Raw genomic sequence first — 26,920 nt, 5'->3', positions numbered from 1 at the left:
TATTAATATAGGTGTCCACAAGATTAGAGAGCTCTACACAAAACACAATCTCTATTTTAGTGTGTGTGTATGTGTGTGTGTATATATATATATATATATATATATATATATATATATATATATATTAGATACCATTTAAATTTTTTCTTTTAATAAACATAACAATGCCGTAGAAGTTTTTTAAATTTCTTGAGGGAGAAAAAAATCATTCCATGAATATTAATTAGGTCAATTTAAATAAGTATTTGGTTTGTCCAGGGGTTTAGGCTCCAATCTAGAATAAGATGTGTATAAGATAATCGATTAGGATTAGCGCTTCCTAAATTTCTTAAAATAGATTAATGGGAGTTAAATTAATCAAAATTACTGTCAAAAATTAGGGCTGAAACTAGATCGAATACTGGTATATTCATATCTCTATTTGTTTTGTTTAATAATTATAGATACGGATACAAATATTAGTCAGATGCAAAAATTTATATCATATTTGTTTTAAATAGATAAAGATACAAATCAAATACTAAAACTATCGATATAAATACAGATATGTGTCAGATAAGTAAACTTTATGAACACAAGATCAAAAAAATTACTAAATAAAAGATAAATCAAGTTGATAGCATATTAATATAGTCATTTATTTTTTTTAAACAATTCATAATTATTATATAAAATTAAATAGAATTTATTTAATTAAAAATTTATAATTATTATATAAAATTAAATAGGATTACAAATGAAACCGGATATTCGGATATGAATTATAGAACTATCTATCAATATCTATATCTATATTTTTTTACGAATATAAATACAGATAGTGGGATGATTAAATTTATATCTATATTTGAATAAATTTAAATATTAAAATAAATTTAGACTGATATTATCCAATTTATTACCGCCCTTATCAAATATTTTATAGACCGGGCCGAGCCGAACATCCGCACCAGAAAATTTCTTTATCCTAACGGAAGTTCCAATGATTTCCTTTTGAGTTGGTCCCGCGATTGCGTTTCGGTTTGCTCGATCACAGCCGTCTCTCCATGTACGGACGGCTGTGATCGGAAAACAGACCATTTCGGTCCAACCCGACTTTTCTAGTAAAATCAGAGTTGCATGGCATCACATAAGACCAGGGCTTGACCCGGTTTGGACGGCTAGGTTTCTTTTGATTGATTGGACGGTAGGTATTTCAGCAAGGTCCACGAATCTCCAGGCAAAGGCCTTGATTCAGCTGAGATCACTGCGCTCCTCCATCATCCTCCGCGGTAGGGATGCAAGCGGCGAGGAACGCTTTCCTTCTCGTGAGATCGTTCCCTCCTCCAGCGGCGCCGAGATGGTTTCCGGCGGGATCGAGGAGGGTTTCCTCCCAAGCTTCGGCGGCGGCCGTGTTATTGGAGAAGCAGGAGGTCACTGATCGAGTCCTCAATCTCCTCAGATCCTGCCCCTTCATCGATCCCTCCAAGGTCTATCATCCATCCCTCCATTAACATACTTTCTTCTCTTTCTCGTAATATGATCCATCTCTTGAAATGAACCAGATCATTCTTTTCTTCTTCCCTCTTCTAGTTATTATGGATCTATTTCTTGGATTTGGTCTTCATCCTTGCTTTAAAATTTGGACTATTCTGCATGTTCTAGGAAGATCTCATCTTGCAATTTCCCCCCCTCTATGCGATAACTTTCCGTCTAGTTACTGAGTGACCTCGGTAGGAGGTGACGGATTGGGAATATAAAAATCGCTTCTTCTTGTTGCTGGAAAAATATGGGCAGGATTTGGAGGACTGGATTTGTGAGGATCCGTGCAGGCGTGTGCTTGGCAGATTTTGGATACTTATGGAATCCAAATAGCACCTTCCAACTAGACTTTTGGGTGAGAATCTAGATTATTACAAATGGTATAAAAGCTTACCTGGTCCGCCGCTTGTGTGATCTAGGGGAAATGCATTACGGGTTTGGGTTGACCATAGGCTGATCGTGGTCTTTGTGATTGGATTTGTGGTACTTGTGATTGGATTTAAATGAATTTAGATCCTTAGGATTTTCTGAACATGTTAGATTCTTCCATATATGAAAAAAAATTGATTTTAAGTTAGTTTTAGAAATTTGGGATGAATGGAGATTTCATTTGTTCTCTTGAGTCTAGCAAACCAAAAGCTGTTGCTTTGAAAGATGGCATTTCATATATCAGATTCGAAACCTTTACCATTTGTCATTTGCTCGAGGTAATGTGTCTGACTTCTGATAGTTGTACTTGGTTGGATTGTAATAATGCTCTTACCAGTGGGATTGCATATAGGAGAAATTGTCTTAGGTGACCGTGCCAACAGTGAAAAACTAAGTGTAAATGGAACAACTTCCAGTACCTTACAATAGAATGGATTCCGTCTGATACTTTATTACTGCTTCTTTAAATTTGAAAAACAAATAGGTGCTGAGAATGCTATTGATTTGAATATGGAAGGAACTATTTTGAGTAAGTTCAACATCTTACCATCAAAAAAGATAAGCGTCATTGAAGATGGCTGGATATGAGTACCTGTTGATATTAATTAGGGTGGATTCTGGATTGTCTGTGTCAATGCTCATTATGAAAATTAGATCAATGACAATTATATGATTCTTTTCCCATTTTTACTTTTTGAATAGGACGGAAGATAGGTTTTCAATTAAAAAAGTAAAAACAAAGAGAGATCAGTATTTTCTAATTAAACAGAACTATTAGTAGAATATCAAGTCCTGCATAGAGTCATGATTTGATCTTCACTCCTACAGCTGCACTCTGGATAACACATGAAATGCAGACATTGATACAGCTGTATAAGAAATTTTTGAGGGTCAGTTTTTTTATCCCAAGTTTATGCAGTATCTATGTAGTAGCTGTTCTTCATTTGAGAATGTAATTTGGCTTCATCATATTCCATCTCTATGGTTGTTTTCTCAGCTTCTTTTGATTGTTTTCACTAAGACATATTTTTCCATCTTCTTGACATTTGCAATCATATGTATGGAACTTTCAATGCCTTTTTATGCTTTCAAAAAGTGACTCAGGACACTGAGACTATATTGTTTATTGCAAATAGGAAGTCTCAAATTTCTGTTATAACTTACACAAGTAAATAAATGATTCACAAACTTGGGTTTGTGGTTAGCTGCATAAAACATTAGACCTCTAAACTTTCTTATCATTCGTATCTGCACTTCACCTGCAAGTTAGATTGGTGAATTAAGAGAACCTGCTTTCTATTGAAAAAAGCACTTGAAAAATATATGTTCCCAAATATTCTCTTACTAATAGCTTCAGCTGAAAGATATTTCTATATAGCATGAATGTAGTTATAAACTTTAGTTGATAAACCTATGCTTGCTAAGTGAATTAGGAGCTATCATGTTTGTAGCAGAAAACAAAAGCTTATCATGTTTGTAGCAGAAAACAAAAGCCATTGGAGGATCTTTACTTGATAATGTTCTGCTAATTATGTATCTCTATCAGTTCTAAGGTTCAAGGATCTATCATCCATTTAGAGCTTACTGTTTTGTACCACCTTGTTGTTCTCTAGGAAAAAAAGACAAAACAAACACTGTTGGGATATTCACATTTCCTTGACAAAGAATCTCTCTCTCTCTCTCTCTCTCTCTCTCTCTCTCTCTCTCTCTCCCCCGCCCCCCTCCCCTCCCTCCCCTACCCCTTCTCTCCCCCCTTCCCCCACCTTCTGTCGATCGGGTCCCCCCTTCCCCCACCTTTTTTGGATCGGGTAGTGGTGGGAGGGCTGGCTTGTATGAGGAGGGAGGGCTGGTCTTTACTCTTGAGCTTAGATGATTGCATAGTGTGCCTAAATTTTGTTACTGCTTAGCTTCAATTCAAGGAAGAAGTTCACCATATACTAGAAGTTTCATTGTTGTTGAACTGTCTTTCTTACTGACATTGCCTACAAGCTTTGTAATATGTTTAAAAGCTTCAACATTGCCTACAAGGGCTCTTATCTTGCACCTAAAGGATCACATTCTTACTGTCTATATCTTAAATGTGCTTAAATGCAGGTAAGTGCCAAATGGTACTACCAGCATGTCTTCATGAGTATATTGATGGTGTTCTTGTGAGGTTTTCTTCTGTGGATGCAATCTGTGGTTTTCTTGAGCCTAGAATATGTGTGGGAACTCTTAGAGAATTGTTATATGGCCCATAACTATCCAAGGGTTAAGGGAGACCTTCCCTTAGGCAGCTTTCCAGAGCACTTTGTGCCTTGGGTTCTCTAAAGCTAGGATTTAGTTCCTCCACAATAGGTACTTTCATGACTTTTCTCTTTGGAAGTAGAACTGTAACTTTTGCTTCAAAACATTTGCTTGAATCACTTTGGTGAAATTTCTATCACTGGAGTTTTATCCTTTTCTTTCTCCATGATCTTTGTAGTCTGAGTGGTTTTGGTTGTGGTTGGTGGCCTGTTGATTGTTGCAACATGCATATGCTAGTGAAACCTGGATGTTTTTTTTGGCCACATTCATGATAGATGACCGTGACCTTTGATCCCATTCGACTAAATATTTCTAGTGATGAACCCATGTAGAGTTTTATATTGAAGCAATTTAAACCTAGTTTCTTTCTTCAATTGGCTTAGTTCTTGGCCTTAGTTTTGATCTACATTAAGTGGCTAATAAATGATATGAAACTGTGACATGTACTTGTTTGGATGCACTTTCATGAGTTCTAGCTTTTTCTTGCTTAATCTCTAGTAGAATGTGAAATGCATGCCGCAAGGACTTAAAAGAATGAGATCCTCTTCTTTTAAAGAACCATATGAGAATAATATGTTATCCATACTGCTTGGTAAAACATCCCTTTAGGATGTTAGCTTCAGCAGGTACTCTGATGAAGACACAACTAAGTTAAGAATGGGAAAAAGATTGGGTTGGCTGTGATTAAGATTATCACACTGATACTATTTCTTTTGTACCCAATAATTGCTTATGTGATACATTGTTGACATTTTTTTTTGTTTAGCTTGTTCTTTTTGATCCAGGAGGATCATCAGACTCGATATGGATCACTTTGACCACTAGAAGTATTCAAGAGGATCACCAAACCCGACGTGGAATATTTTGACCACTACGAGTATTTAGAAGGATCATCAGACTTGATGTGTAATAATTTGGCTACTACGAGCATTCAAGAGGATCACCAAACTTGATGTGGACCATTTTAGCCACTACGGATATCCATAAGGATCACCGAACTTGATGTGGATTAGTTTGGCCACTATGAGTATTTAGAAGATCACTAGACTTGATGTGGAACACTTTGGCCACTATACAAGCAGGGCTGGACAAGATTCAGGAGTGAGATCTGCCACATCAGGAGGCCGAGTCGCATGCCAAACTTCAAGAGGCCATAATTTGGTTATACGAGGCTCGATTAAGATGATTTTTTTTTTTTTTTGAAATTGGATATCTTTTTCAAATCTACAACTTGGGACCAACCTCTTAGGATGTTGAATCGAACCGAAATTTCATCATTAGGCCCTAAAACAAGCCAGTCAGACCGAAAGTTTCATTTTTGGGTAAAACTTTGACTAAGCGTAGCTTTTTATCTAAGAAAAATCAGACAAAGCGACATGAGGCAGAGTTGATGTAGAAGTTGATATTTACTTCCTCAAGATTTTTGCCTTTTTATAGAAGATTTCTACTAGTAGTGTCTATTTTAGAAAAAAAGAGTCCTACTAGGATTAAGAAGAGAAATTCGAGCCAAATTATATAAGGGCGGATCTCACATTATAGATAGAAGCTATGTACCTCATTTTTTTTAATGATTATTGAAAGTAAATGGGACTTAAAGCCCTACTTTCGAAATTTCGTTTTGGCCTATCGTCTTCCGGATGTTTTGTTCATCCAGACATGGGCAAAAACTATTTGTTTGGAGAAATTTGTAAGACAATTGAGCTAATTGTAGTACGGCTGCTTCACCATTGCTTCTGTATTGCATATGGTTAATGCAGGGTAGCCCTAAGTATCATGTATGCGACATGCTGCTCTATTGAATAACTGAAGATCTGAGTGTGTTGAATTACTTTCCTTCCTTGACAGGTGAGCCCAACTGCAAATTTTAAGATCGATCTGCAGTTGGATATGCTGGACAATGTGCAAGTTATGGTGGCTGCAGAAGAGGAATTTGCAGTTGAAATTCCCAACAGTGAGGCCGACAAAATCTCATCTGCTGCTCATCTCATCGCCTACATTGCAGCCCATCCACAAGCCAAATAACTCTTTCTTTATAGTGAACCTGGACTCGGTGTTGTTTGTAATAACCGCACTGTGGACCATTTTCCTTGCAGCCTTCAGATGATTGTCTCAATATCTGGCAGGACTTTCTCATCTCATTGATAAAAAATGCTCGGAATCTCTCTTTCTTTTTCATCTTTTGGATCTTTGATCTGGTTGAGGCTGTTTGAAGAAGTGCCCTCGCAATTAAATTTTTGATCTTGCACAGGATGGTTTTGTTGCAATTGTATGACTTATATGCCTTGATATCGTATATTCGCTGATGATGAAACCTCACGTATTGGCCTGTCCTCACAGTTTACGGAGGGTGGGTACAATAGGAGCCTTCCATTAGTGCTACAGGGAGCATGAGCAAGCCCTATTCTTTGTTCTCATTACAAGGTCCGTGGGTTCTTCTGTGGCACAGCTTCCCGTGTGGACCCTGGCTTCCCATGATAGCGTTCGTCTCCTTTCTTTGCTCGGACGGCATCTCATTCTCCAAAAAAATGCCAGCCATTGTAGGGCTTTAGATTGGAGCTGCCCACAGCGTGATTTATAACTCTGATCGAAAGCATTAAAGAAGCTGCTGCAGCCATCCGATCATCATCGAGTTCTTCTCTGAACCAGCAAAGCTTAAAGCATGCCGGAATGGACTGGGATGGCCGGGGCGATGCAATCCATTGCAACAAAGCCAATAATGAAGGAGAGGCCTCTCACATTCACATTCTTTACCAGGAAACAAGAAGGACCTCCCTCATTAAATAGCTCATGTTGAGTGGGCCAAGTGGAGAGCATTAAGTGAGATGAACTCGATGACATCTGCAAACCCTCTGAACATGCAATCCCCACCTCTGTGAGAGGAGATTATATTCCTCCTTCCAAAGCCTTCTCACTTGAAAGACACATCCTACCATCTGAAAGTTATAAGATGCTGTTTTTTATTAGCAGGCAAAAGAGATCTGTCCGTCCTTTCCATTTTGGGCACCGTGGCCAAATCTGGAGAAGCTCCTCTTCTCTCATACCCCTCCCGAAAAGACCTACTGCATCCTTACCATATTGCTAAAAAATATGGCTGCAGTGGAGGCACAGACAAACGGAAGTTAAAGTCTGTTATGATGGTAAAAATACCATAATGCCAAATCCCTGAAGCAGTCATGATGGGGTTGGAAGGAGGAGCACCAAAAGAAGGTAAGAAGCGGGTATAGGTGTTTTGACTAGCTATCAAGTGGAGCACTTGGATGGGTGCTCATTTTATGTTCTTGGAGCCATGCAAAAATCTCTTGGAGGGATCGATCGAGAAGGCTACGCTCATCGAAACCTAACCTCTCTGTGCCCCGAGGTAGTAGGCCACGGACGCAAGTATCTATCCATCCTTTGTGTGGGCAGCAGGCAGCAAAGAGAGACATCATTATTAGCCGGTATTGTTCAAGAATAACACTGTATTATAAGGGTTCTGGTGCATCTCTGAACCTCGGAAGTGATTTCAAACCCTTGATCTCTCTTCCTTCTGTTGTGAATTACCTATGATTGAGGCAAAGGCAATGTTGAAGCATGAGTCTGTCTCTGCGAAAAACGTTTCTAGAATTAGAGTAATGGGCAGATAATCTCCACTTCAAGAGGATCACAAATGATGGCATGACTTAGGAGTCCAACTGGCATCACCTTTTGCCTTAATTAATCTCGAGTAGCTTATGTGGCAGGCTAATACTAATCCCCAAACGTACAATTTAATCATCTATAGCTAAAAAGGTTAAAAGGCGTTGTATAAATACTCTTGCAGCAGATTAGAGGTATGTAATGCACCCCGTTCGATGTGTTAAATAATCTAATCTTAGCTATCTTCGTGCCATAATATGATTGATATTTTAGCATGCGGAGTAACCAATTAGCGCTAGTAAAAGTATAAAATAAATTATGGGGGGCAGAATCAGACTACTTGCTACCAAAAGGCTCGAAAGCCTAGTTTCTCTCTCTTTTTTTTTTTTGTACATGAATACCCTTCTAAATATCGAATTTTATATAAATATCCTTCCAAAATTAATATTTACATGTATACCCTCGTAAAATACTTGTTTTGCTATTCTACCCTATTTTTTATCCTTGTTTTTGCATATGTACCCACACCATCTAATACCGTTAAAAAAATTAATGATTTCAAATTGAAATGACTAAAATATCCTTAATGAGTAGATGTGTAAAAAGAAATATTTATAAGATGATTGTGATTCGTGATGGAAGACAAAAAAAATAATTTTAAAATTCTATTTTATTTTTAATTAAAATAAATATGGTTTGTATCAACGGTGTTAGAAAAACCGTTATATTAGAGGCATTTATGTAAAAACAATATTTTATGAGGCTACGAAAATAAATATAAACCTAAGAGAGTATTTGCGTAAATTTAAATTTTTAGAAAGATATTTATGCAAAAAAAATCCAAAAATAAACCCAACAAGCCTCACGAGGTTCTTGCTTCCAATGACCATTCTATCCTCGGAAACATCATCACCCATAGGGGCAAAACCGTCATACCGTTTTAATATCGGTTACGCCAACAACCATAGTCCAGCTGGCACAATGCCGGCAAAGATCATCAAAATTCGGCGAAAAAATGCATCAAAATCGTTACACGAAAAGTGTATCAAGCATTGTAGAAGACAAGCTTCTCACAACATCGCACCTCGGCAAGGGTTCATATGATTCAAACGAGGCCCACGAGGGCCCAACAGATTGACCATTTTGCCCTTCTGTCCCCTTCAAATCCTGAGGGCAAATCCGTCGTTACAAGAAACAAAACCCACGTTCGCTTCATGCAGGAAGGATTAACATTACTAATACTAGGGACCAATTAGGATAGGGAAAAAAGTTTTAGGCAAATTTAACTCCGGTCCCACATTTGATGATTATTTAAGAATTAGGACCTCAGCCATTTACAACTTATAGATTCTAACCCTTGCTAAGAATTAATTTGCATTTGTACCTCATTTGGCCACACTTTCACACAGGCCAGGGGATAAAATTTTTAAACGGATATGCATCGAATCAGGGACTACAAAGCAATTCCTCGATTAAAAAAAAAAAAAAGTGGGGCGAAATTAAATAGCAAAGATGAAATCAATTAATAATTAGCACCTATGACTTAGCCAAGTGATAGGTGGGATTAACATCAAGTGATCAGGCTAAATCATTTTGAATCTAGTTTTTTTACTTTGTCCATGAGTGGGATAGGGGGGGAGGGTAAAATTAGGGGATTGCTGAGGATAATAATAAATGGGACAATAATGGTAAGGATGGGGGAAAAAACAAAAGAGCATCGATGAGGGGTGATGATGGGGAGGGTGGGGGCCCGAAAGGCCATCATTGCGAATCTTGGGCTCGACCGAACCCATCATCATGTTGAGGGCTCAAGGAATCCCCGGAATGCCCCCCGGACCCCCCCACCATCACGTGACGCCACCCCTCCCAACCTCATCATTTGCTAACATTAAACTCTCGCCCCCTCCCGGCCGCCTCACCTTGCTTGCTCGCATTCGTACATGCATGATTCCTGCGCCACACTCGAGATGGAAGCAGAGGGAGCGAGTACCGCAAAAGAGGGGGTGTGCGCGCGCGCGCGGGCGAGAGAGAGAGAGAGAGAGAGGAGATAAGAGAGAGAAAGAGAAGCATGTTTCAGTCCCCAGCCCTTCATCTTCTGCTCTATAAATATGCCCACTCCCCACCTCCAAGAGCCCATCCACGACTACATACACTCTTTCCCTCTTTCCGTCCGTCTTACTAACTTGACTTTCTTAGTTCTCACTTCGAAGGGAAAAGGTGATCTCTTTGGAGCTGCTTCTTTTGGAATATCTGAGCTTGATATGCATGGGGGTCTATGTTCTTTGTTTGAGAAGTGAGGGGTTGGCGGCATGCATCTTGTCTTCTCATTCTGAAGTTAGTGGGTTGGTTTAGGTTTGTTTTTTGGTTTCATTTTCTCGGCCTGCTGGAGGAGGAAGGTTGATGGAAGTAGTTTTCATGGGAATTGGTTTGTTTTGTATATGTAGGGCCGTTCTTTGGGAACCCTTTTCGGCCAAGGATAGGGAATTTTTAGTGGCGACTGCTTTCGAACCTTAACACTTGTCTTCTTGTTTGTTTAGTTATCTATTGGATCTATCTTATAATGTTAGATCTCATTTCTTCCAATTTATATTTCACGCAAACAATAGAAATGGAAAGATAATATCTGCGGCTCTCTCTTCCTCCATGCTTCTTGTCTGATGTAAACCTTCTTTTTTATTTTTGATGGACAGTTTGAATAATTATATATTTATGGTCATATACAAGGGGGGATGCTGTAGTTAAGACTCTCTCTCTCTCTCTCTCTCTCACAGACACATATCGCCACCTGACTTATGTGCTATGGCACAGAATCCATGACACATTGTATGGATTTCTTTTTCTTTAGAAGGTTCAGTTGTGCATGTTTTGAGTAAAGCATTTTGTTCTCTAGGTTGCAGTGCCTTAACCCCTTTTTTTTCGCGTGGGAAAAAACAAGTCATTGGGTTAAACATGCATGAGAGATGCTCACTTCAACTCGGAACAATCTGATTCAGTTTGCCACCATTTTCATTCTCATGGTTCTGTTGTTCTCCTACGCTAATATCGGTTATTGTTGGTATTGTTTTCAGGGTTCTGTTCCTAACTAGAACTGATGGAAAGGGTCAACTCCAAGCTCTATTTGCAGAATTGTTACATAATGAAAGAGAACGAAAGGCTGCGGAAGAAAGCCGAGCTTCTCAACCAGCAGAACCAGGCTCTCTTGTCTGAGCTGAAGCAGAAGGTGGCCAACTCCAACTCCAACTCCAATCCCAACCCCAGCCCCGTCCCAGACCTTAATGGCGCCCCCTCAGACACCAACACTCCTGGTGCAAGCAAGCCTTGATCTCGTGGAAATGTGTTCTTGAGGACTTTTTGGATGCTTTTGTGTGATAGTTTAGAAACCTATGCTGCTGGGTCTCTTTTGCCCACAGGGCAGTTATATATAGTTCTGTAATCAAATCTAGCTTTGCTCCTAGAATTTCTTCTTTCTTTCCATATGAAACGGTGCCAACAGGAACGAAAATCCACATGCTAAATGCTTAAACAGCTCGATTTTACCGCAGCTAAGAATAGTTTTGAAACAACACCGCGAAGCAAAGCTGTGATATCACCTAAAAATCCACGCTTAGCTTCCCATCGATGTCAGAGAAAGATTGGAAGAAGGCCAGGAAATGTTTGTAAGCGATATCCACATCTTCTTTGCCACATACCTCCCGCACGCTGCATCGAGGACATGGAGAGGGGTTAGCATGCATAGAATGCTCACTATTTTAATGGGAACAGGTAAAAAAATTACGCTACATGTACAAGACGTTCTTATATCAATAAAGTTCATGTTTATACCTTGAAAATTTAGCTACTTTTTCCCTAAGTCTAACTTCAGATGTCTCTACGTTACAGAACAAGTAGCCACCAGAATCCTGCTCCAAGTTCTGCTTCTGTTTACCTCAGTTTGGTAGGCGTCGAATCATTTCCACACTTCTGAATTAACATAAATATGTTTGTCAAACTGGCTCCTTATCATGCTAAATTTCAAAAGCTATGAGGAGATTTCTGGTGTTGCAAGGTCAATGTTTCCGGTAAGAAAAACAAGAAGGGTAATTAAGGTGATAAACTGACTGTCTAAATATAAAATTAAGGCTAAATGGCTAATCTACGTGCTTGGACCACAGGCAAATTAAGCACGAACAACCGAAGTAATAACAGTCGAAGAAGCTCTATCACAACCCTCAGGGCTCCTACCTAAACATTACAACATGCAATAATCTGAAGTTTTCCCCCTCAGATATCATACATTAACATAGTAAGGGGACGGCTTCAATCAAATGGAATGCAGGTGTTTGGCAGTTGGGATAGAAATGGCTTAGTTTGTCTAGCCACCTCACCAATGATGCAACTAAAATCTGGATGGGCAAGCTTCAGGGAGACTGAAACAGGCTATCACAGACCATCTGATGCACGATCTTCCTGTGAACAGTTCATAATCCCTAGTGTACGGTGGGATCAAAACAAAGGAAACCTTGCAGTGTAATGGTAGGAAGAATTAATTAAGGCTGCCCGGCAGTGGGAATAATTGGTAGATGCCCTTTGGCTTTCCAAAGCCGTCCTCGTTATAATTACGGACTTTTCAAACCGGATCCCTAAAGAGATGTAGTAATCTCCACTCTGAGATTTAAAAGGCTGATGGGTGATTTCGAGTCAGAGACAGATGCGATGGATTCGACGTGAGGTCATTGTGTTTCTTAAACATAGCAAAGGCCAGCGTCTCCTGCAAGAAGAAAAGGAGAGTCCAGAGAAAGAAAGAGAGATAAGGGTCGACCATGAAACTACATCAGAGAGACAGAGAGACATGACCCATGATCAATCCGTACGCCCCGGTTGACTCCGAGCTAGTATATGTCATGTGCTCTTGAGTTTGGCGTCCCATCAACGGCCAAGTTGAGCCCTTTTCAATGATTACATCATAAAATAAGCAAAAACAAAATGGTCTGCGTTTTTTTAAAAGAAAATATATTATTTGGAGATAACAATTAAAGTACAGTCGCGACTCAAAGCAAACATCTAAATGTATTATTCCAAACGACACTAATTTAATCATATGATAGAGCTTTTCACTTTTCTTAATAATTTCACTAGGTATCCTCATGAACGCCTTACCATTGAAGACAAGACTCTCTGCCTTTGAATCACCGAAAAGAGACCAACAACTAGAATTTTGCTCTCGTGGTGGTTATACACTCGCGGTACCAATAAACTTGAGCGCCTACATGTCCTATGATTGAGGACAAGTCCTCCTAATACCTATTTCGAGGTCAGTTCATCTCCCCTCAGATGGTGCATATTCTTATTAAGCGTGCTAAAAGCATGATTAGCATTATATTGGCCTACCAAACTTTGTAAGAGCTGTAGCACTGTAAATGACACTAACTGCAGTAAGCAGCAAATTGTTCGCATCGTACTTCTTCAAGTGCAATACTAATAGTAGTTACATAGTGTTAGAATGTCCTGACATTATATTGATTAAATCAAAAAGAAAATCTAATTCTATAGTTAAAAAGTAGATTGCCAAATAAATTGTAAATCCTGTATTTATGAATTCAATAAACAAGAGATTTAGTGTACACTATCTGTATTGCAAGGATTTTATTGTAAATATGAGCTTTATATATGGTCAGAAAAGCAGGAAAGACCACACACATTGAATCAGATAACATGAACAATTTTCTTTTTAAGTTTTTTTTTTTTTTAAATACAGGCTCTTTCTAGATGTTCGCCCGTGACATAAGCCGTTCATTAATTACCATAGCCCACCATAAATTGACTTGGGCCACTGCACGTGAAAGTCCACCCTCAATTTTAGAGATACTCAATGATCATAGATAAAATAAAAGGTGGGTGCCAAGACAAATTAATGAAGTTAAGGGCTCCGGTCATACCAGAAAAATTTAGGGCACTGCAGAGCAGTTTGGTATCTGTCCATTTTCAATGAGCCATTCAGACGAATGCCACAAAATGATGCTACCCACTTGATTCGTATGTATCTCCATGGCAGGAAAAGCTAAATGGTACAAACGAAAAGGACAATTCAGATAAGAATGAACATCAAAAAACCAATAGCTGTTCAGCTAAAACCTGTAAACAATCTGGATGGTAACTGGACGGTAACCTCACAACTCACCAGAGCAGCTACACCCAATAAGACGCCAGGACAAAGGGGACCTATTACACCATCAGGCCAAGACACCAAATCCTGTGTTTGGAAAAATACAGGGCTACTGATGTTCATGTGATAGCAGTGATACCATATCAACACCATTCAGATTGATAACTAGTTGGATCAACCTGGAGTTACATCCATTCCCGTAGATATGCTAACCGAAATATATAGATATTTCAGGCTACATTCTCGCCATGTCTCTGGAGACTGGTCCATTTAAACCTAGAGAAACACTTACATTTTCTTTTCAATGGGTTTATATTCAGCAACAAGAATGTAATAATCGGATGCAGAATAATAAGGAAATTTTATGGAGATGAGGCATCAGAGTGTATGGAAGGATGGATTACAACACTGGCTCCTTAATATGGGGCCGAGGTATTTAATGTGGTGATCAAAGTGATACAAGTTGAGTACCGTGGTATATCAGTCAGCAATAACAAAAAAAACTGTTTATTGCTAGCAGAATAGGTCAACTAAACAGTGTGTTTGATATGGGCAGTAATTTGATGAAGTGACTTCCTGTGCATAAGATGAGCTCAGCAACCATGTTAATATATTAGGATGGATGCGTCGAGTAAGAACAATAACAACTAGAACACATGAGGAAGCTAGGAATAGCACGGATAAAGGGATATGAGATTATTCACTTCTGTAAGCAAAAGGTGAAGACAATTGGGATCCGCATATGGTTCTGCTCCTTTAAGAGTGTTTAGGAACACATGGCCCTGATAAGGACATGAACTAAAATATAAATGGTGGAGACCAAGATTATGAAGCCAAATAAATCAAAAGATGGACCCTAATTTGGAGACTGCCTTTTATGCATGCAGATGTCCATGCATCTGCCAGACAGCCTGTTTATACCAAATCATGGTTCTATTGACTTTGCTAAACAAAAGTCCAGCTTATTTCATTTTTTGGCCAGAGGATCAGGCTGTCGGTTATACTTTCAGCCAATCAAACTTGCTTGCTGTCACTTCTATGCTAACAAAAACTGATTTGTCATTATCCAAGAGACTTATACTGCATGAATTTTAAACACAAATTTTGGCTTCTCATGTGGTTTTGGATCTAATGGATTCCTGAAATCGCAGTTTCCTACCATTAATTTAATTTATAGAGATGATACATTCTCACATTGAAGCAACAAATTTGCTTGGAATTTATGTACATGTAGTAAAGCCCGAGGATGAGATAGACACACCTGTGCATGGAGAGCTGAGGAATGCCACAATCTACAGTTCGGATACCAACCCCAGAAGCAAGTATGGGGCCTATAGTAGATCCACATCCCATATCATTTCTTACAACAAATTCCTGCATGGATTTAACAAGTCAAAATTCTTCTTAATATTGCTGATTGTAACCTTTATCTAGAACAAAGATAGAGAGGACAAAATTTTCAATTTATACAAATGTGGTAACCACAGGACACAAAAGAATTAAAAATAATATACAGTTTGTAGCACAAACTATGCAACAAACGATGCCGGTAAGAAAAAAACATTCTCAGTTTTTCACTGGACCACGTCATGACCTCTCTTTCTAAATGTCATGGTAAAGAAGCTATATATTCAAAAAAGGCAGCAGGATTCTAGACTTAGCAGGATGTACTTAGATGAACAATTGAAAGCAGCAAGCAAGCCACTTTTAATTTCTTAACAAATACTAAGAAAATCCCTTCAATTAAAACAAGGTGTGGCACATAGAAGAATTTCAAGTGCCGATAATGACCTACATCATGAGCCAATTAAAGATTTTATAGGTCTACTCTTCACAAACTAGCAGAAGAGACAACAACCACGGTATTCTAGTGGAATTGTCAGAGCGGTGGAACAGAGCTCTTGAAGCAAACAAACTTAGAAGGAAATACGGTAAATGACATCAATCCAGACAACTTTTAAGGTCAATTTTATTGTTAATCTTGATAAAGAATGTGCCCTCTCCAACATATGTTGTGACTGGTATAAGAAAACATTTTCCACATTCCCAAGCTCTTGAAAGGAAATCAAAGACTAAATAAAGTGAGGTACAGAATTGAGCCATCAATCTTGTCTAACATTAAAGACAGGCAAGAGACGATCATGGAAGAATCACTAGTAATCTCTATGTGATGGCAACAAAACATTCTCTCAAATACTTTTTTGTGTACTATTATATGGCGCCTGAGTTGTTAGTAAAGACTGCAAGAGAAAAATTTTCATAGTGAAAGAGAAGACCATGAGCCTCTCTCTCACATGCACACGCATGTGCGTGCACACATGCATGCGTACGCACTTGCGCGCACAGAGAGAGGGAGGGAGGGAGGGAGGAAGGGAGGGGGCATTCTGTTGATCACCAGATGCCATAATAACAGACTACAAGCAATAAAGGAGATCATGCATGAAGTTCTTATACAAAATTTTTTGAAGAATGGATGATACCCAGCAGAACTACAACATGCAAATCTTTATTCCAAAAGAAACCATGAAAAACATAGAACAAATTGTTACATATAAAATGCCATAATTTCAAACATAGAATCAATTTGAGAGTTGACAAGTATGTTATGACTTCTTATTTTCACGTCATTGCATGTTTTTGTCCGCATGCTTCTTAAGCATTACGATATTGACATACGGAAACTCCCAAATTATGGTTTTATAACAAAAAAGTTGCAAGAAAAACGGAGTTGACATGCTGCATTCAGTAATCTCTAAAGGATTTATTTCCAGACAATTAAGTTGTTGGTACACAAAAATCAGGTAATTGCGGCAGTGATGACAATGCCAGCAATTAATAGAAATTAAATCTTGGATTAAAAAATGATTTAACAATTCATTTTCATGTTTTAATCCAAAGCAATCAATAACAATGAAAAGAAAAAAAGTTTTTGAAGTGGCAGTAGCAATTACCATACAATGCAATATTTAATCCCATAGGCAATACCTGAACTGGAAGGTTATGAATATTTGCCACTTCCTTGAAAAGAAAGGCAGTTACTGCACTCGTGGCATAGCGCTGGTTAGCATTATGTTTGACAACAAGCCCCTTTTGTAGCTCTGGCCTGTGGTGTTCTTCATATTTATCTGAAAAGTTTGGGTGCAGACCATGTGCCATGTCGGCGGACACTAGGGAGGGGAAACAGAAAAACAAAAGATCTGGTTATTTCAAGGTTATGAACTTGCATATAGGAAGGAATGCTAAACTAAATCACCATATAATACTAATAATTTCTATTAATCACAACTGCAAGCCTCAACACCACTGGGGTTGTTTTTCCGATTCTTTGAGGGCCTATTTGGATGCCTGTATATATTGTTAACCGCATAAATCCAAAATGGTCGAAGTTTACGTGAGAGAAGAATCTCAAGCAATTAAAGAAGTTCCGCAAGCACACACAAGGCATCTCGATGGGCAATCGTTAGGTGGCAATCACTCAACTTCCGTGAAGGAGTAGGTGAAGGAAAAATCTTCCGAGTTGTCCGATAAAATCGAACGCCAGGCATGAAAATCAGTTTTAAAATTTTTATTTATTTTATTTATAACAATTATAAATATTAAATTTAACTTTTATGTAAAATTACCTCAAGCCCGCAGCGGAAGTTGGTCGAGGTAATCTGGATTTGGATCCCTGAAGGTAGCTCTGCGAGGCCTGGATCTGCAAGCCCTCTACTTCGCACGCACGTCAAGCTTCGCAAGAAGGTTGGATGATGTCTTTACTCGTGCAAAACAATCTTTTGCAAAAGGACCCTTGGAAGAAAGGAAATCCAGAAAAGGACCTTCCCTTTGCTGTTTCTTTCTTTCTTCTCTTTCTTTCTTTCTTTGGTTTCTTTTCTCCCGTTTCTTCCCAGCACGCCTGAGCCACAGACGCCCATTTCTTGATCCTGATCACAGAGAGAATGGAAGGAAGGAGAGGACACCTGACCTGGGTCGAACTCCAAACCACCAGAGAGAAAGGACTCCTTCCTCTCTCTTCTTCTTCACAGAATCAACCTCTCTCTGTCTGACGGTTTCTTCCCAAGAAAAATTCTCTCTCTTCTTCTTCCAAGAGGAAATGGTGGCCTACAAATAGGCCAACGCTGAGAGGAGTTAAGAGGCGTAAATGGTCTAGCGTTATTGAATTCATTCATTATCAAATATGAATGAATTTGATAGCGATTGTTTCAAAAACAACCGTGGAATAAAACAGCGATTAATGCCAATTACTGTCGGATTTCAAAAATCAAACTGAACTGGAATGTTGGCGGTTCAAAACCGCACATTCCGGTCCAGTCGGCCGTCTGGCCGGAGGCCGGTTGGCTGCACAATTGCCGGTCCAAAGGGTCGCGAACGCATGGAACAGAGCTTCTCTGTTTCATGCGTCCCAGGTGAGAGTCGCGGCTCACAAAAAAGTGTTAAGGGTCCATGAGGGGGAGTGGTCCACGGGTCCATGAGTGATATTCACGGTCAGTAGCCAATTCAAATAGGAGAAGTCAACTTCTGATTCAAATTGGTTAGCCCATTTGATCATAAGTTAGCCTATTTGGTTCTAAACCAAATTGGCAGCCCATTTGAATGAATTTTTGATCCGAAAAAATTCCACATGAGTCCGACTCATGGGAGATTCAATTGGGTCTAGTTTCGGCTCGATCCAAGTCCGACTTAGATTAGAACAAATACAAAATTAAATTCCAATTAAATCGTGATCGAGCCCAATTACACTAATTTAGACCTAATCAAATCCAATCTCAATAATTGAGTCTTGATCAAGTTCAATTACATTAATTGAAACTTGATTGACCTGAAATACAGACTTAATTAGTTGTTCATCCATGAAATTTAGCATGTACCTCATGTTCAGTGCTAGCTGAACATAGACAGAACCAAATTCCAAATGACCCACAATTTAATTCTTAATTAAATTGGGTCAAGACCTTCCTACTTAGCTTGACTAATGTGCGTGACTCCGATAGGTTCGAACACTAAGCCGGTAATACATGGACTACTCCATGCACTAATCGAGGTGACCATCTAGCAATGATATCCGACGTCCGGATAGGTCGAATATGCAAAGCAACATTCAAGAACCTAAACGTATGTTTCTTGCATAATTCATCCCTATGACCATCGATGCTCAAGATGACCTCAGAGTGGACTATCGAACTCTGGGTCCGGTCATCCATAGTGTATTTCAATTAATCAAATCAAGTGACCTATTACTTGGTTTACCCTGGCCAAGGTTTTACTGAATTGAAATACAGTGAGACATCAACTCCTAAAATCTGGAGCGATCAATCCCATCTTGACTCATACACAGACTTCGCGAGTACTTGACTGCACCTAGCATCCTTCTGATCTCTGAATTAGAAATTCAGGTCATCCAGAGCCTAAGTACAGTGAGTTGCTTGCAAGTCATCGTGACAGTCTCGGGTCTAAGGGGTACTTATGCCATACGCTTTGCGAGCTAACTCCTGACAGTGGAGTGCTACGCAGGTGAGTCACTGTCCAGTGATGATGTACTCCTATATGCCATACAGTGCCTCCACACTCCTTGGTTTAAGAGGACAACCAACTAAATGACACACAACGACCTATATTTGACATAGCTATCGTCCAATTGACAGCTCATTATTTGGTCGCAAACTGGTTTAAGGACTAAATGATAAAACCTCTTTTATCCACTAAATTAGTCCTAAGGACTTCATCACAATACACAGGAGTTCAATTTAAAGATGTAACACTTGTGATGAATAGAAAATTGCCAGAATAAATTTTTATTCATTTTAATAAAACATATACATAATCCAATTTCTTACAATAAAAAAATTGGCTTTGGGACACAATTCCCAACAGTAGGAACCTGCACTGGAGTTGAACTACTAAATAAGCGGCGACCCTCCATCAAGAGTGGACCAGGCTCTTCATTTAAGTCAATATTCCTTGTAAAAGGTGATTTCGAGTGTCCCAAGAATATTGGGCTTGTACAGCCGAGAGTTTCCCAAATTGGAAGAAATTTTATCCTATTAATGCCAACTTCTTATCAACGCATGCTGAAGAAATAACTACCGACCAATGGGGCAACCAGAAATGTGCATATACACTTCAAATTTTAATGTATATCTGAAAAAGTACCAAGTTTTATATTGTCAATAGGTCACATACTGATTCTATCAAAAGCATAGCTCATGCTGATTGCAAGCTTCATCTTAAGAAGATTGGTAACTGTGTGCGTAACTTGCATAATTTAAGAATCTATTAAATTATCTAATGATAGGACTGTATATGGTTTGAGGTATCATTGCTTACGTTATCAGTTAAGACCATAAGTAGCTAGACATTTCCTGTGATCATCTTATGGTCAGAAAGTTTAAAAGTAATCAACTAAGGAATCAATTCACATGTTTGTATCACTTTCTCAATTAATTAGCATTCATTGATTTCTGCCACGCTGAGGTCAAAGAAACTGGCCTACCCATCATAAGTCAATAGCAAATCAATGTATAAGATAATTAACCAACTATCATCACTTATAGTTAAATAGATACATGGACAACAAGGTAATAACATGATCACTACCGGTCTACAAAACTTAACCACAGAATGATTTATATGCAAGAGATAAAGGATTCACATTTCCATTAGACTAGTTTTTACAAATGATCTGATAATACTTGATCCGTCGCCAGTTCAAGTCAAGAAAAAGGGAGAAAAAGCCAACTTGAACAGCATACCAAGAAAAGACGAGCGTATTGCACGTTCAAAAGCACCCTCTCCTATGTACTCCTGAGCTAAGCAACCAACAATGCGTCTCATGGCCTGGAACATGGTTGGTGCGCCTGCTCCTTGTATTGAGTTTGATCCCACCTGCATAGTCGAGAAAACCCATGTGATACTGCTTAAGTTTGTGAATGTCCAAGTGTGGTAAGAACTCAGTACCTACAGACTGAAACATAACCAGATTTAACATACAGTTTTCTGTTTCTTTACCACTAGACACGACATATAACACAACTATCAACAATCTCACGCCCTATGTAATACTGAAGATTACTTTAGATAAGAAGTTTGAGCAATATGAGTAAGTAAGAAGCACTGGTTCCTACACACAATTTTCCTTCCAAAAACAGCTTGCCAAAAAATGAGACCGGAATATAAAGATAAGTGACTGCATATAGGGACAGTGATTCGGTCCGAGCAAAAAACGAGAAGAAAGTAATGCTGCAAGAAGAGATGCCACTGCAACAGAAAAATGGAACAGAAGACATGACCATGATTCGAAGCTGCATTGGAAATGATTACCTCTTCATTATCAAATAAAGCAACCATTCTGATAGCCTGCTCATTGGCTAAAGCTCCGGGAGACTTACATGAGTCCAGAAGAGATCTGAGTGCACAATAACTCGAAGCAAGATTGTCAAGTCTACCAGAGAAGATAAATTCATTATTTCCACCTCCAAGACAGCTAGGCTGTGTATCGCAAACATTTAACTCTATACCCATTATTTCATCAACATTGCATCCAAGTTCCTCAGATAACACCTGAAATGCAGAGTTCATAAATCAACAAACTGTGACCACCACCTTCCTACTTTCAACTCTGAAAGGTGAAGTTGCTAATAGCCTCATAATCCAATCAATAATTCTATTTGAAACCACAAATGTGACATTTTCAGGAACTTAACAAAAAATCATAATAATATTCACAAAATACCTGCAACAGCAGTGAATGATGAACACCTTTTGAAGAGATTGATGAAGACTTTTTTTCTTCAGATTTCACTTGTGCCTCAAGTTTTGTTGCCAGAAGTGGAACAAGATGACTCTCAAAGTTTGGTTTGAAACCTTCTGTGTTCACTGTGCTATACGAAAAGAAGAATTAGTTAATATTTCTACACCCCCTCACCCGGCAGCCAAAACAAAACAGCATGCTGAATGTAAAGGACTTAAATAAGTGCGTCTTTTGTGCCCATAATCCGTTTTCCATGCATGGGCACAGGTGAATTGGAGGAATAAATAAATGAGATGGGCAACTTAAAGAGAATCAAATGGAAATGCATGGAAACATAACGAAGAGCACAGAAGGCAAATGGAGGCTGCAGGTTTGTAACAGGGACTGAGATAGAAATGTGATATACGATATCATTTTTGTCTTGTAACTTCAGCAGCAGAGTTCCATATCACAATAAGACATGAACAATGGTGCCAATCAAGAATTGAACAAATTTCTCATAAAGAGAATAATCTCAAAAGGAAAATAATTGATGAAATTTAAGTGTTTTATGGATTATAGTTGACCACCCAAGAAAATCTAGTCAGAAAAATTGCCAAATGATTGAAGCTTTCAATGTTTACATATAGTGCTGCAACTCAAACAGGTTAAGTTGGGTTGAAGAAAACCCTAACCCAACCCAATCTCTATATGTCCCAACCATAACACAACCCAGCTCAACTAGATTTCAGGTTGGCATTTCTCTAATCGGACACAACCCAGCGCAGTCTTAAGCTAAATTTAGGTTGGGCCAAGTTAGTTGGGTTGGGTTGGTATGTGCCAAGTTAATCCGGTTGAATAGGAATTTTAAGATAGAGAAAATTTTGAGATCTGGATTAATATTTGTTTGGTTATGATCTCAACCATCTATTAATTTTGATGGTACATACATATAATGTAACAAGACTAATAAGACAGTTATATAAACATACAAGTATTCTATATGAAACATAAATATGCTTTATTTATTAGGTCAGGTTAAGTCAGGCCACAATATGTTGAATGTCAGCCCTAACCCAGCCCTCTTGGGATCAGGTTGGGATATTTTGAGCTCAAGCCCCACCCAAATTTGTAAAACCTCAAGCCCAACCCACCAATAAATGGTTTGGGTAGGCAGGTTCCGGTTCAGCACAATCCAAGTTGCACCCTATTTACCTAAATTTTTCTTCAAAAAAAATTCCCAGAAACTTTTGAACATTGATAAATGTCTAAATTTTATCTCCATAATCATTGAATCTATTCTTCAATCTGCCTTAGAACGCCCAACAAATTGACACTCTGCTCAACCATGAGCACCACTTCTTCAAGATATCCACTTGAACAGTTCAAATGCTTAGCATGTCCATCCCGTTCCTTGGAAAGCAAATCATTTACCAAACCTTCAGAGAATTGATTAGAGTTGAACTGAAAATATGAGCCACGTAATGCTAGATGTACCAAAATTTCTATATGAAGTAATTAGGCATGTCTATGTGGGTGCACGTATCCACCTGCATGTGTCTATGACATGTTTTAGCAGGACACTTAATTATTTCAGCTTTAACATTGATCTCCATCAAAAAATGCCATTAAAATCCAACAGGACAGACTCACAAATAGCTTTAGAGAATTCCATGTTGCCTTCCTTTATTTTGGGCAAATCTAATACTAAGTTATAGTCAATCATATTCCAACCAAAAAACCATGATTAATCAACCATAACGAGCCTGACATGGTGTATGAAAAATATGAACTTTAAATCTACGTCAAATAAGAGTCATATGAAAGATGAACTATTTCATGCATTAGTCAGAATGAATGGTGAAATTTGTTTCCCTGAATTAACTGATTTCCTTTTCACTTGGATGAATGGCATCCATTACTGCATTGACAGATTTAAATTCCCAACAACTTACAGTAAGTTTATCATGAAATCTCCATCTCAATAAGTGGATTATATGATAGATAAGTTAAGATATGAGATAATAGGATCTGCAGTCCACGTATTCTGGCATATTCTAGTTTGTCAAAAAAAGTATTTCTGTGTAATTGAACAGCTACTTCCAAACAAAGACTTGGTACCTATGTTAAGGGAATACCTCGACACTTTAAGAACTAGAAATGACTTATTCTCCACAACCAGCTTCAAACAGGTACAAGTGATTCAAAATAAAGTAATACCATACTTTTGCATTAATTATTACAACAGGTAGTGGTCAGCAATAAAAAGAAGGAACAAGTAGCAACCGGTCAAGATGTATGGCCAATGTTGGTATACGCAGTAAAGGTCTCCTCACTTTGACAAGCTTATGCACATAGGAACCATCGCTAGCTTTTAGGATAACTCTTCCAGCTACACTTAGATCTCTATCAAACCACGTGTGCCATAAGCCTGATCCATATGTCTGCACATTTACCATTAGAAACCCAGACTTGGAAGATGCAGACCTGGGCTTCAGTTTCAAGCATGGGCTATCTGTGTGAGCAGCAATTACATGAAACCCACTGCCAACATTGTATCTGCAAAAGGCAAGGCAATGATCCTATGAAATTGAGAGGATTTGCATTTTTTGACTTAATCAGGTAAAGACAATCAAGAATTTAACCAAGATAGAATAATTCCAAAACTCATGATGGAAACAAATCTATCACATATAAGTATATAACTAAGATGAAGGCCTAGCTTGTGTTGAGCTCTCTATTCGCCAAGTGGATGCTCATGTTAATGATATCATTAATACACTTCTTCATTTTGAATAATAAGTAGGACTCTTATATGTATTCTATTTGAATATATATATATATATATATATCTAAAATGGAAGCTTCGATTGTGCTGAGCTCACCATTCACCATCTGGATGCCCGTATTGATAATATCATCAATAAAGTTCTCATTTTGAATAACAAGTAGGACTCTTATAGTTGATACAAGAGGAAAATAAGCTTATAACAAACTACTTATTAACAGATATCTGTTATAAGTAAGTATTATATTATTTGTTCATTTTTTTTGGTGAAAATTGTCTATTCATTTAGTGACAAGCAAGTATAAGCAATAGATCAAAGTATCTTACTTAAGTATCAATTATAATTGTATAATTAATTATGTGAGAGAAAAAATAGGTGGAAAAAAAAAACAAAACCATTTAACGATGCCTGTACTAATGACGGTAGTTTTTGAATGGAGAATTTTGCTTTCTTAATTCATCATGTGGAAGCCACTATTAACGATGTTGATATTGATGAAAGGATACATTGTCATATTGCATTTCAAAAACACTTGAAAAAAAGAGGAAAAATCATATCCCGTGCATCATTTGAGGCTGCTGTCATTGACGCCGATATTAATGATGGTAGTTTCTATAAGGAGGATCAGCTTGTGCATAATTCTCCATTCATCATGTGGACATCAATACTAACAATGGGAGTTTCTGCTCAGCAATGAACCTTGCAGAAAGGAGGAAAAAAAACATACCTAAGCAAAGCGCGAGTTTTATGCTAGTACTAATGATAACTGAATGATGTTTGTGCAATGTGCAACATATAATTTCAGCTTAAGCATGAAAGATTTTGAGTCTTCAGTGGAAATTTATTACTAACGATTAGATCATGTGAGTTGAAATTATTAATCAGAACACGCATGTGAAACCGTGTCTTTCATGTCAAGCGTAAGAACTTAGCTTTTTCCCAACATTAACAACAATCTAAACAACTAGTACATATACAAAAGGCCACGCATATGCACATGCATCGCATACGCGAAGGAATGATAGATGACTCACTTTTCTCCGACTGCAAAGGCAACCAAAGAGGACATGTTCCGCGTGAAGAAGTAGCGCCCTCCCGGCTGCAGATCCCAATCATCATTCTCATTTAGCAAACGGAATCCAGCTGCGATCAGTTGCCTTTTCGCTTCAGCTGAAAATGCGAAAAACACGCATACAACAAAAAAAAAAACTCGTTAAAATCACAGATTCTTTTAGAGTTTTTTGACCAATTCATTCACCTTGATCTTGACAGATTTTCTTCTATTAAAATCGAAATAGAAAAAGATCGAATCTCAGAATCAATAGCACCAGTGGCGTGGAACTGAGTCCAAGATTCGTTGAGGTAATCCAGAAGATCGCCCACTATAGAAGGAGAGCTCTCCCCCGCGCCCGAATCCTGCTTCATAAGTAATAAAGGGAGAAAAAGAGATCAAAAAACGAAGAAGACGAGGGAATCGCACAGGCGAGTTGGTGCGATCCACGGCACTGACCTCGAGCGGCCCATCTGATTTGGAGCAGAAGAGACGACGGGCGGAGAAGCTCTTGGCGAGCGAGCAGGACGGGGAAAGGAGCCGGGGAGGAGGAGATGAGATGGTGGGGAGAAATGATAGAGAGGGATGCGGAGGCTTGAGGAGCTGGAGACGACTCAGAGCCATCGATCCGTTGGCCATCTCTACTATTGGGCTTAGCTAGACCGACGATACTAAGAGCTGAGAGAGTTCGATATCATCTTTTCTTCCCGTCCTTTTCCCCACGAACGAACGCGGATAAAGAGGCTCATTGACCCCCCGTGTACATCAACTCATCAAGACCATTGATTAACAAATGATAGCACGCGGTGCACATTTTCTGAGATACTCGAGATTTTCGGTTCAAAAATTATGCTTGTTTATGATCACACCATCCCTACCCCTACGATGGAATTAAATAAATTTTTTTAGATACATTAAATTAAATTATTAATTAATTAGTATGTTTAAAATTTGCCATCTCGATATCGAATTCTATATTAGTGCCACACTAGTATAGTATCAGTACGATACTGTACAAATTTTTTTTGACATATCAAAGGTGATTACGTCATCTGTATCAAATACTGGTACTGAACCAATACATATCGCCTTTTATTGCCCAATTCAGACTAGTACAGCGGACCATTAGCATATCTATTATATTATTATTTTGATAAAAGTTTTACAATGAAGAAAATATTTATTAATTATTGTGAAATGTTTTTTCTTCAACACTAGAGGTTTCAGGCGTTTATGGAGAAACTTGAAGAACTAGAGATTCCCAAAATGCTAGAATTATTAGTTGCCACAGGGCTGTTCAATTTTACTTCCATTAAAGATTCAGCTTAGCGTCATGAGCAGATCGGCCCTTGCATATTTCA

The 26,920-nt window shown here is 38.4% G+C and overlaps 2 protein-coding genes and 1 long non-coding RNA gene across 11 annotated transcripts; 2 read left to right on the top strand and 1 right to left on the bottom strand.

The window, feature by feature from the left end:
• Positions 1–1,239: 1,239 nt before the first annotated feature.
• Positions 1,240–6,411, top strand: LOC103706030 (uncharacterized). The gene is made up of 2 exons (XR_015977475.1): positions 1,240–1,469; positions 6,082–6,411. It is a non-coding gene; the product is annotated as an uncharacterized LOC103706030 (long non-coding RNA).
• Positions 6,412–9,940: 3,529 nt separating this feature from the next.
• Positions 9,941–11,173, top strand: LOC149767844 (protein LITTLE ZIPPER 3-like). Its single transcript, XM_089930303.1, has 2 exons — positions 9,941–10,068; positions 10,920–11,173. Exon 2 carries the CDS (start codon positions 10,943–10,945, stop codon positions 11,171–11,173), a length of 231 nt encoding a protein of 76 aa, XP_089786429.1. The 5' UTR covers positions 9,941–10,068; positions 10,920–10,942.
• Positions 11,174–11,295: 122 nt separating this feature from the next.
• LOC103706015 (Zn-dependent exopeptidases superfamily protein) lies at positions 11,296–26,321 on the bottom strand. 9 transcript variants are annotated; one of them, XR_015977474.2, is made up of 12 exons: positions 26,019–26,235; positions 25,837–25,924; positions 25,543–25,678; positions 24,006–24,278; positions 21,723–21,870; positions 21,311–21,550; positions 20,743–20,875; positions 16,979–17,160; positions 15,255–15,367; positions 14,009–14,080; positions 13,767–13,888; positions 13,396–13,660 (listed from the first exon to the last, which is right to left on the bottom strand). XR_015977474.2 is itself a non-coding variant. In XM_008789952.6 (10 exons), the coding sequence occupies exons 1-10, from the start codon at positions 26,196–26,198 to the stop codon at positions 11,442–11,444; spliced, it is 1,602 nt and encodes a 533-aa protein (XP_008788174.2). In that variant the 5' UTR covers positions 26,199–26,321; the 3' UTR covers positions 11,296–11,441. The 9 variants fall into 9 exon arrangements, 4 of the variants coding, with proteins under 4 accessions (XP_008788174.2, XP_088576825.2, XP_089786428.1 ...); XR_603895.6 differs by lacking the exons at positions 13,396–13,660; positions 14,009–14,080 and adding an exon at positions 11,296–11,550; XR_015977473.2 differs by lacking the exons at positions 13,396–13,660; positions 13,767–13,888; positions 14,009–14,080 and adding exons at positions 11,360–11,550; positions 11,674–11,811.
• Between the last annotated feature and the right edge of the window lie 599 nt (positions 26,322–26,920).

The sequence above is a fragment of the Phoenix dactylifera genome, chromosome 4 (genome assembly GCF_051530095.1).
Source record: "Phoenix dactylifera cultivar Ajwa chromosome 4, Ajwa_hap1_PhDact_Kaust_v1.1, whole genome shotgun sequence".
Classification (NCBI taxonomy): Eukaryota; Viridiplantae; Streptophyta; class Magnoliopsida; order Arecales; family Arecaceae; genus Phoenix; species Phoenix dactylifera.
Note: the sequence above shows the minus strand (reverse complement) of the source record. Positions and strands in the feature narration are given on the sequence as shown.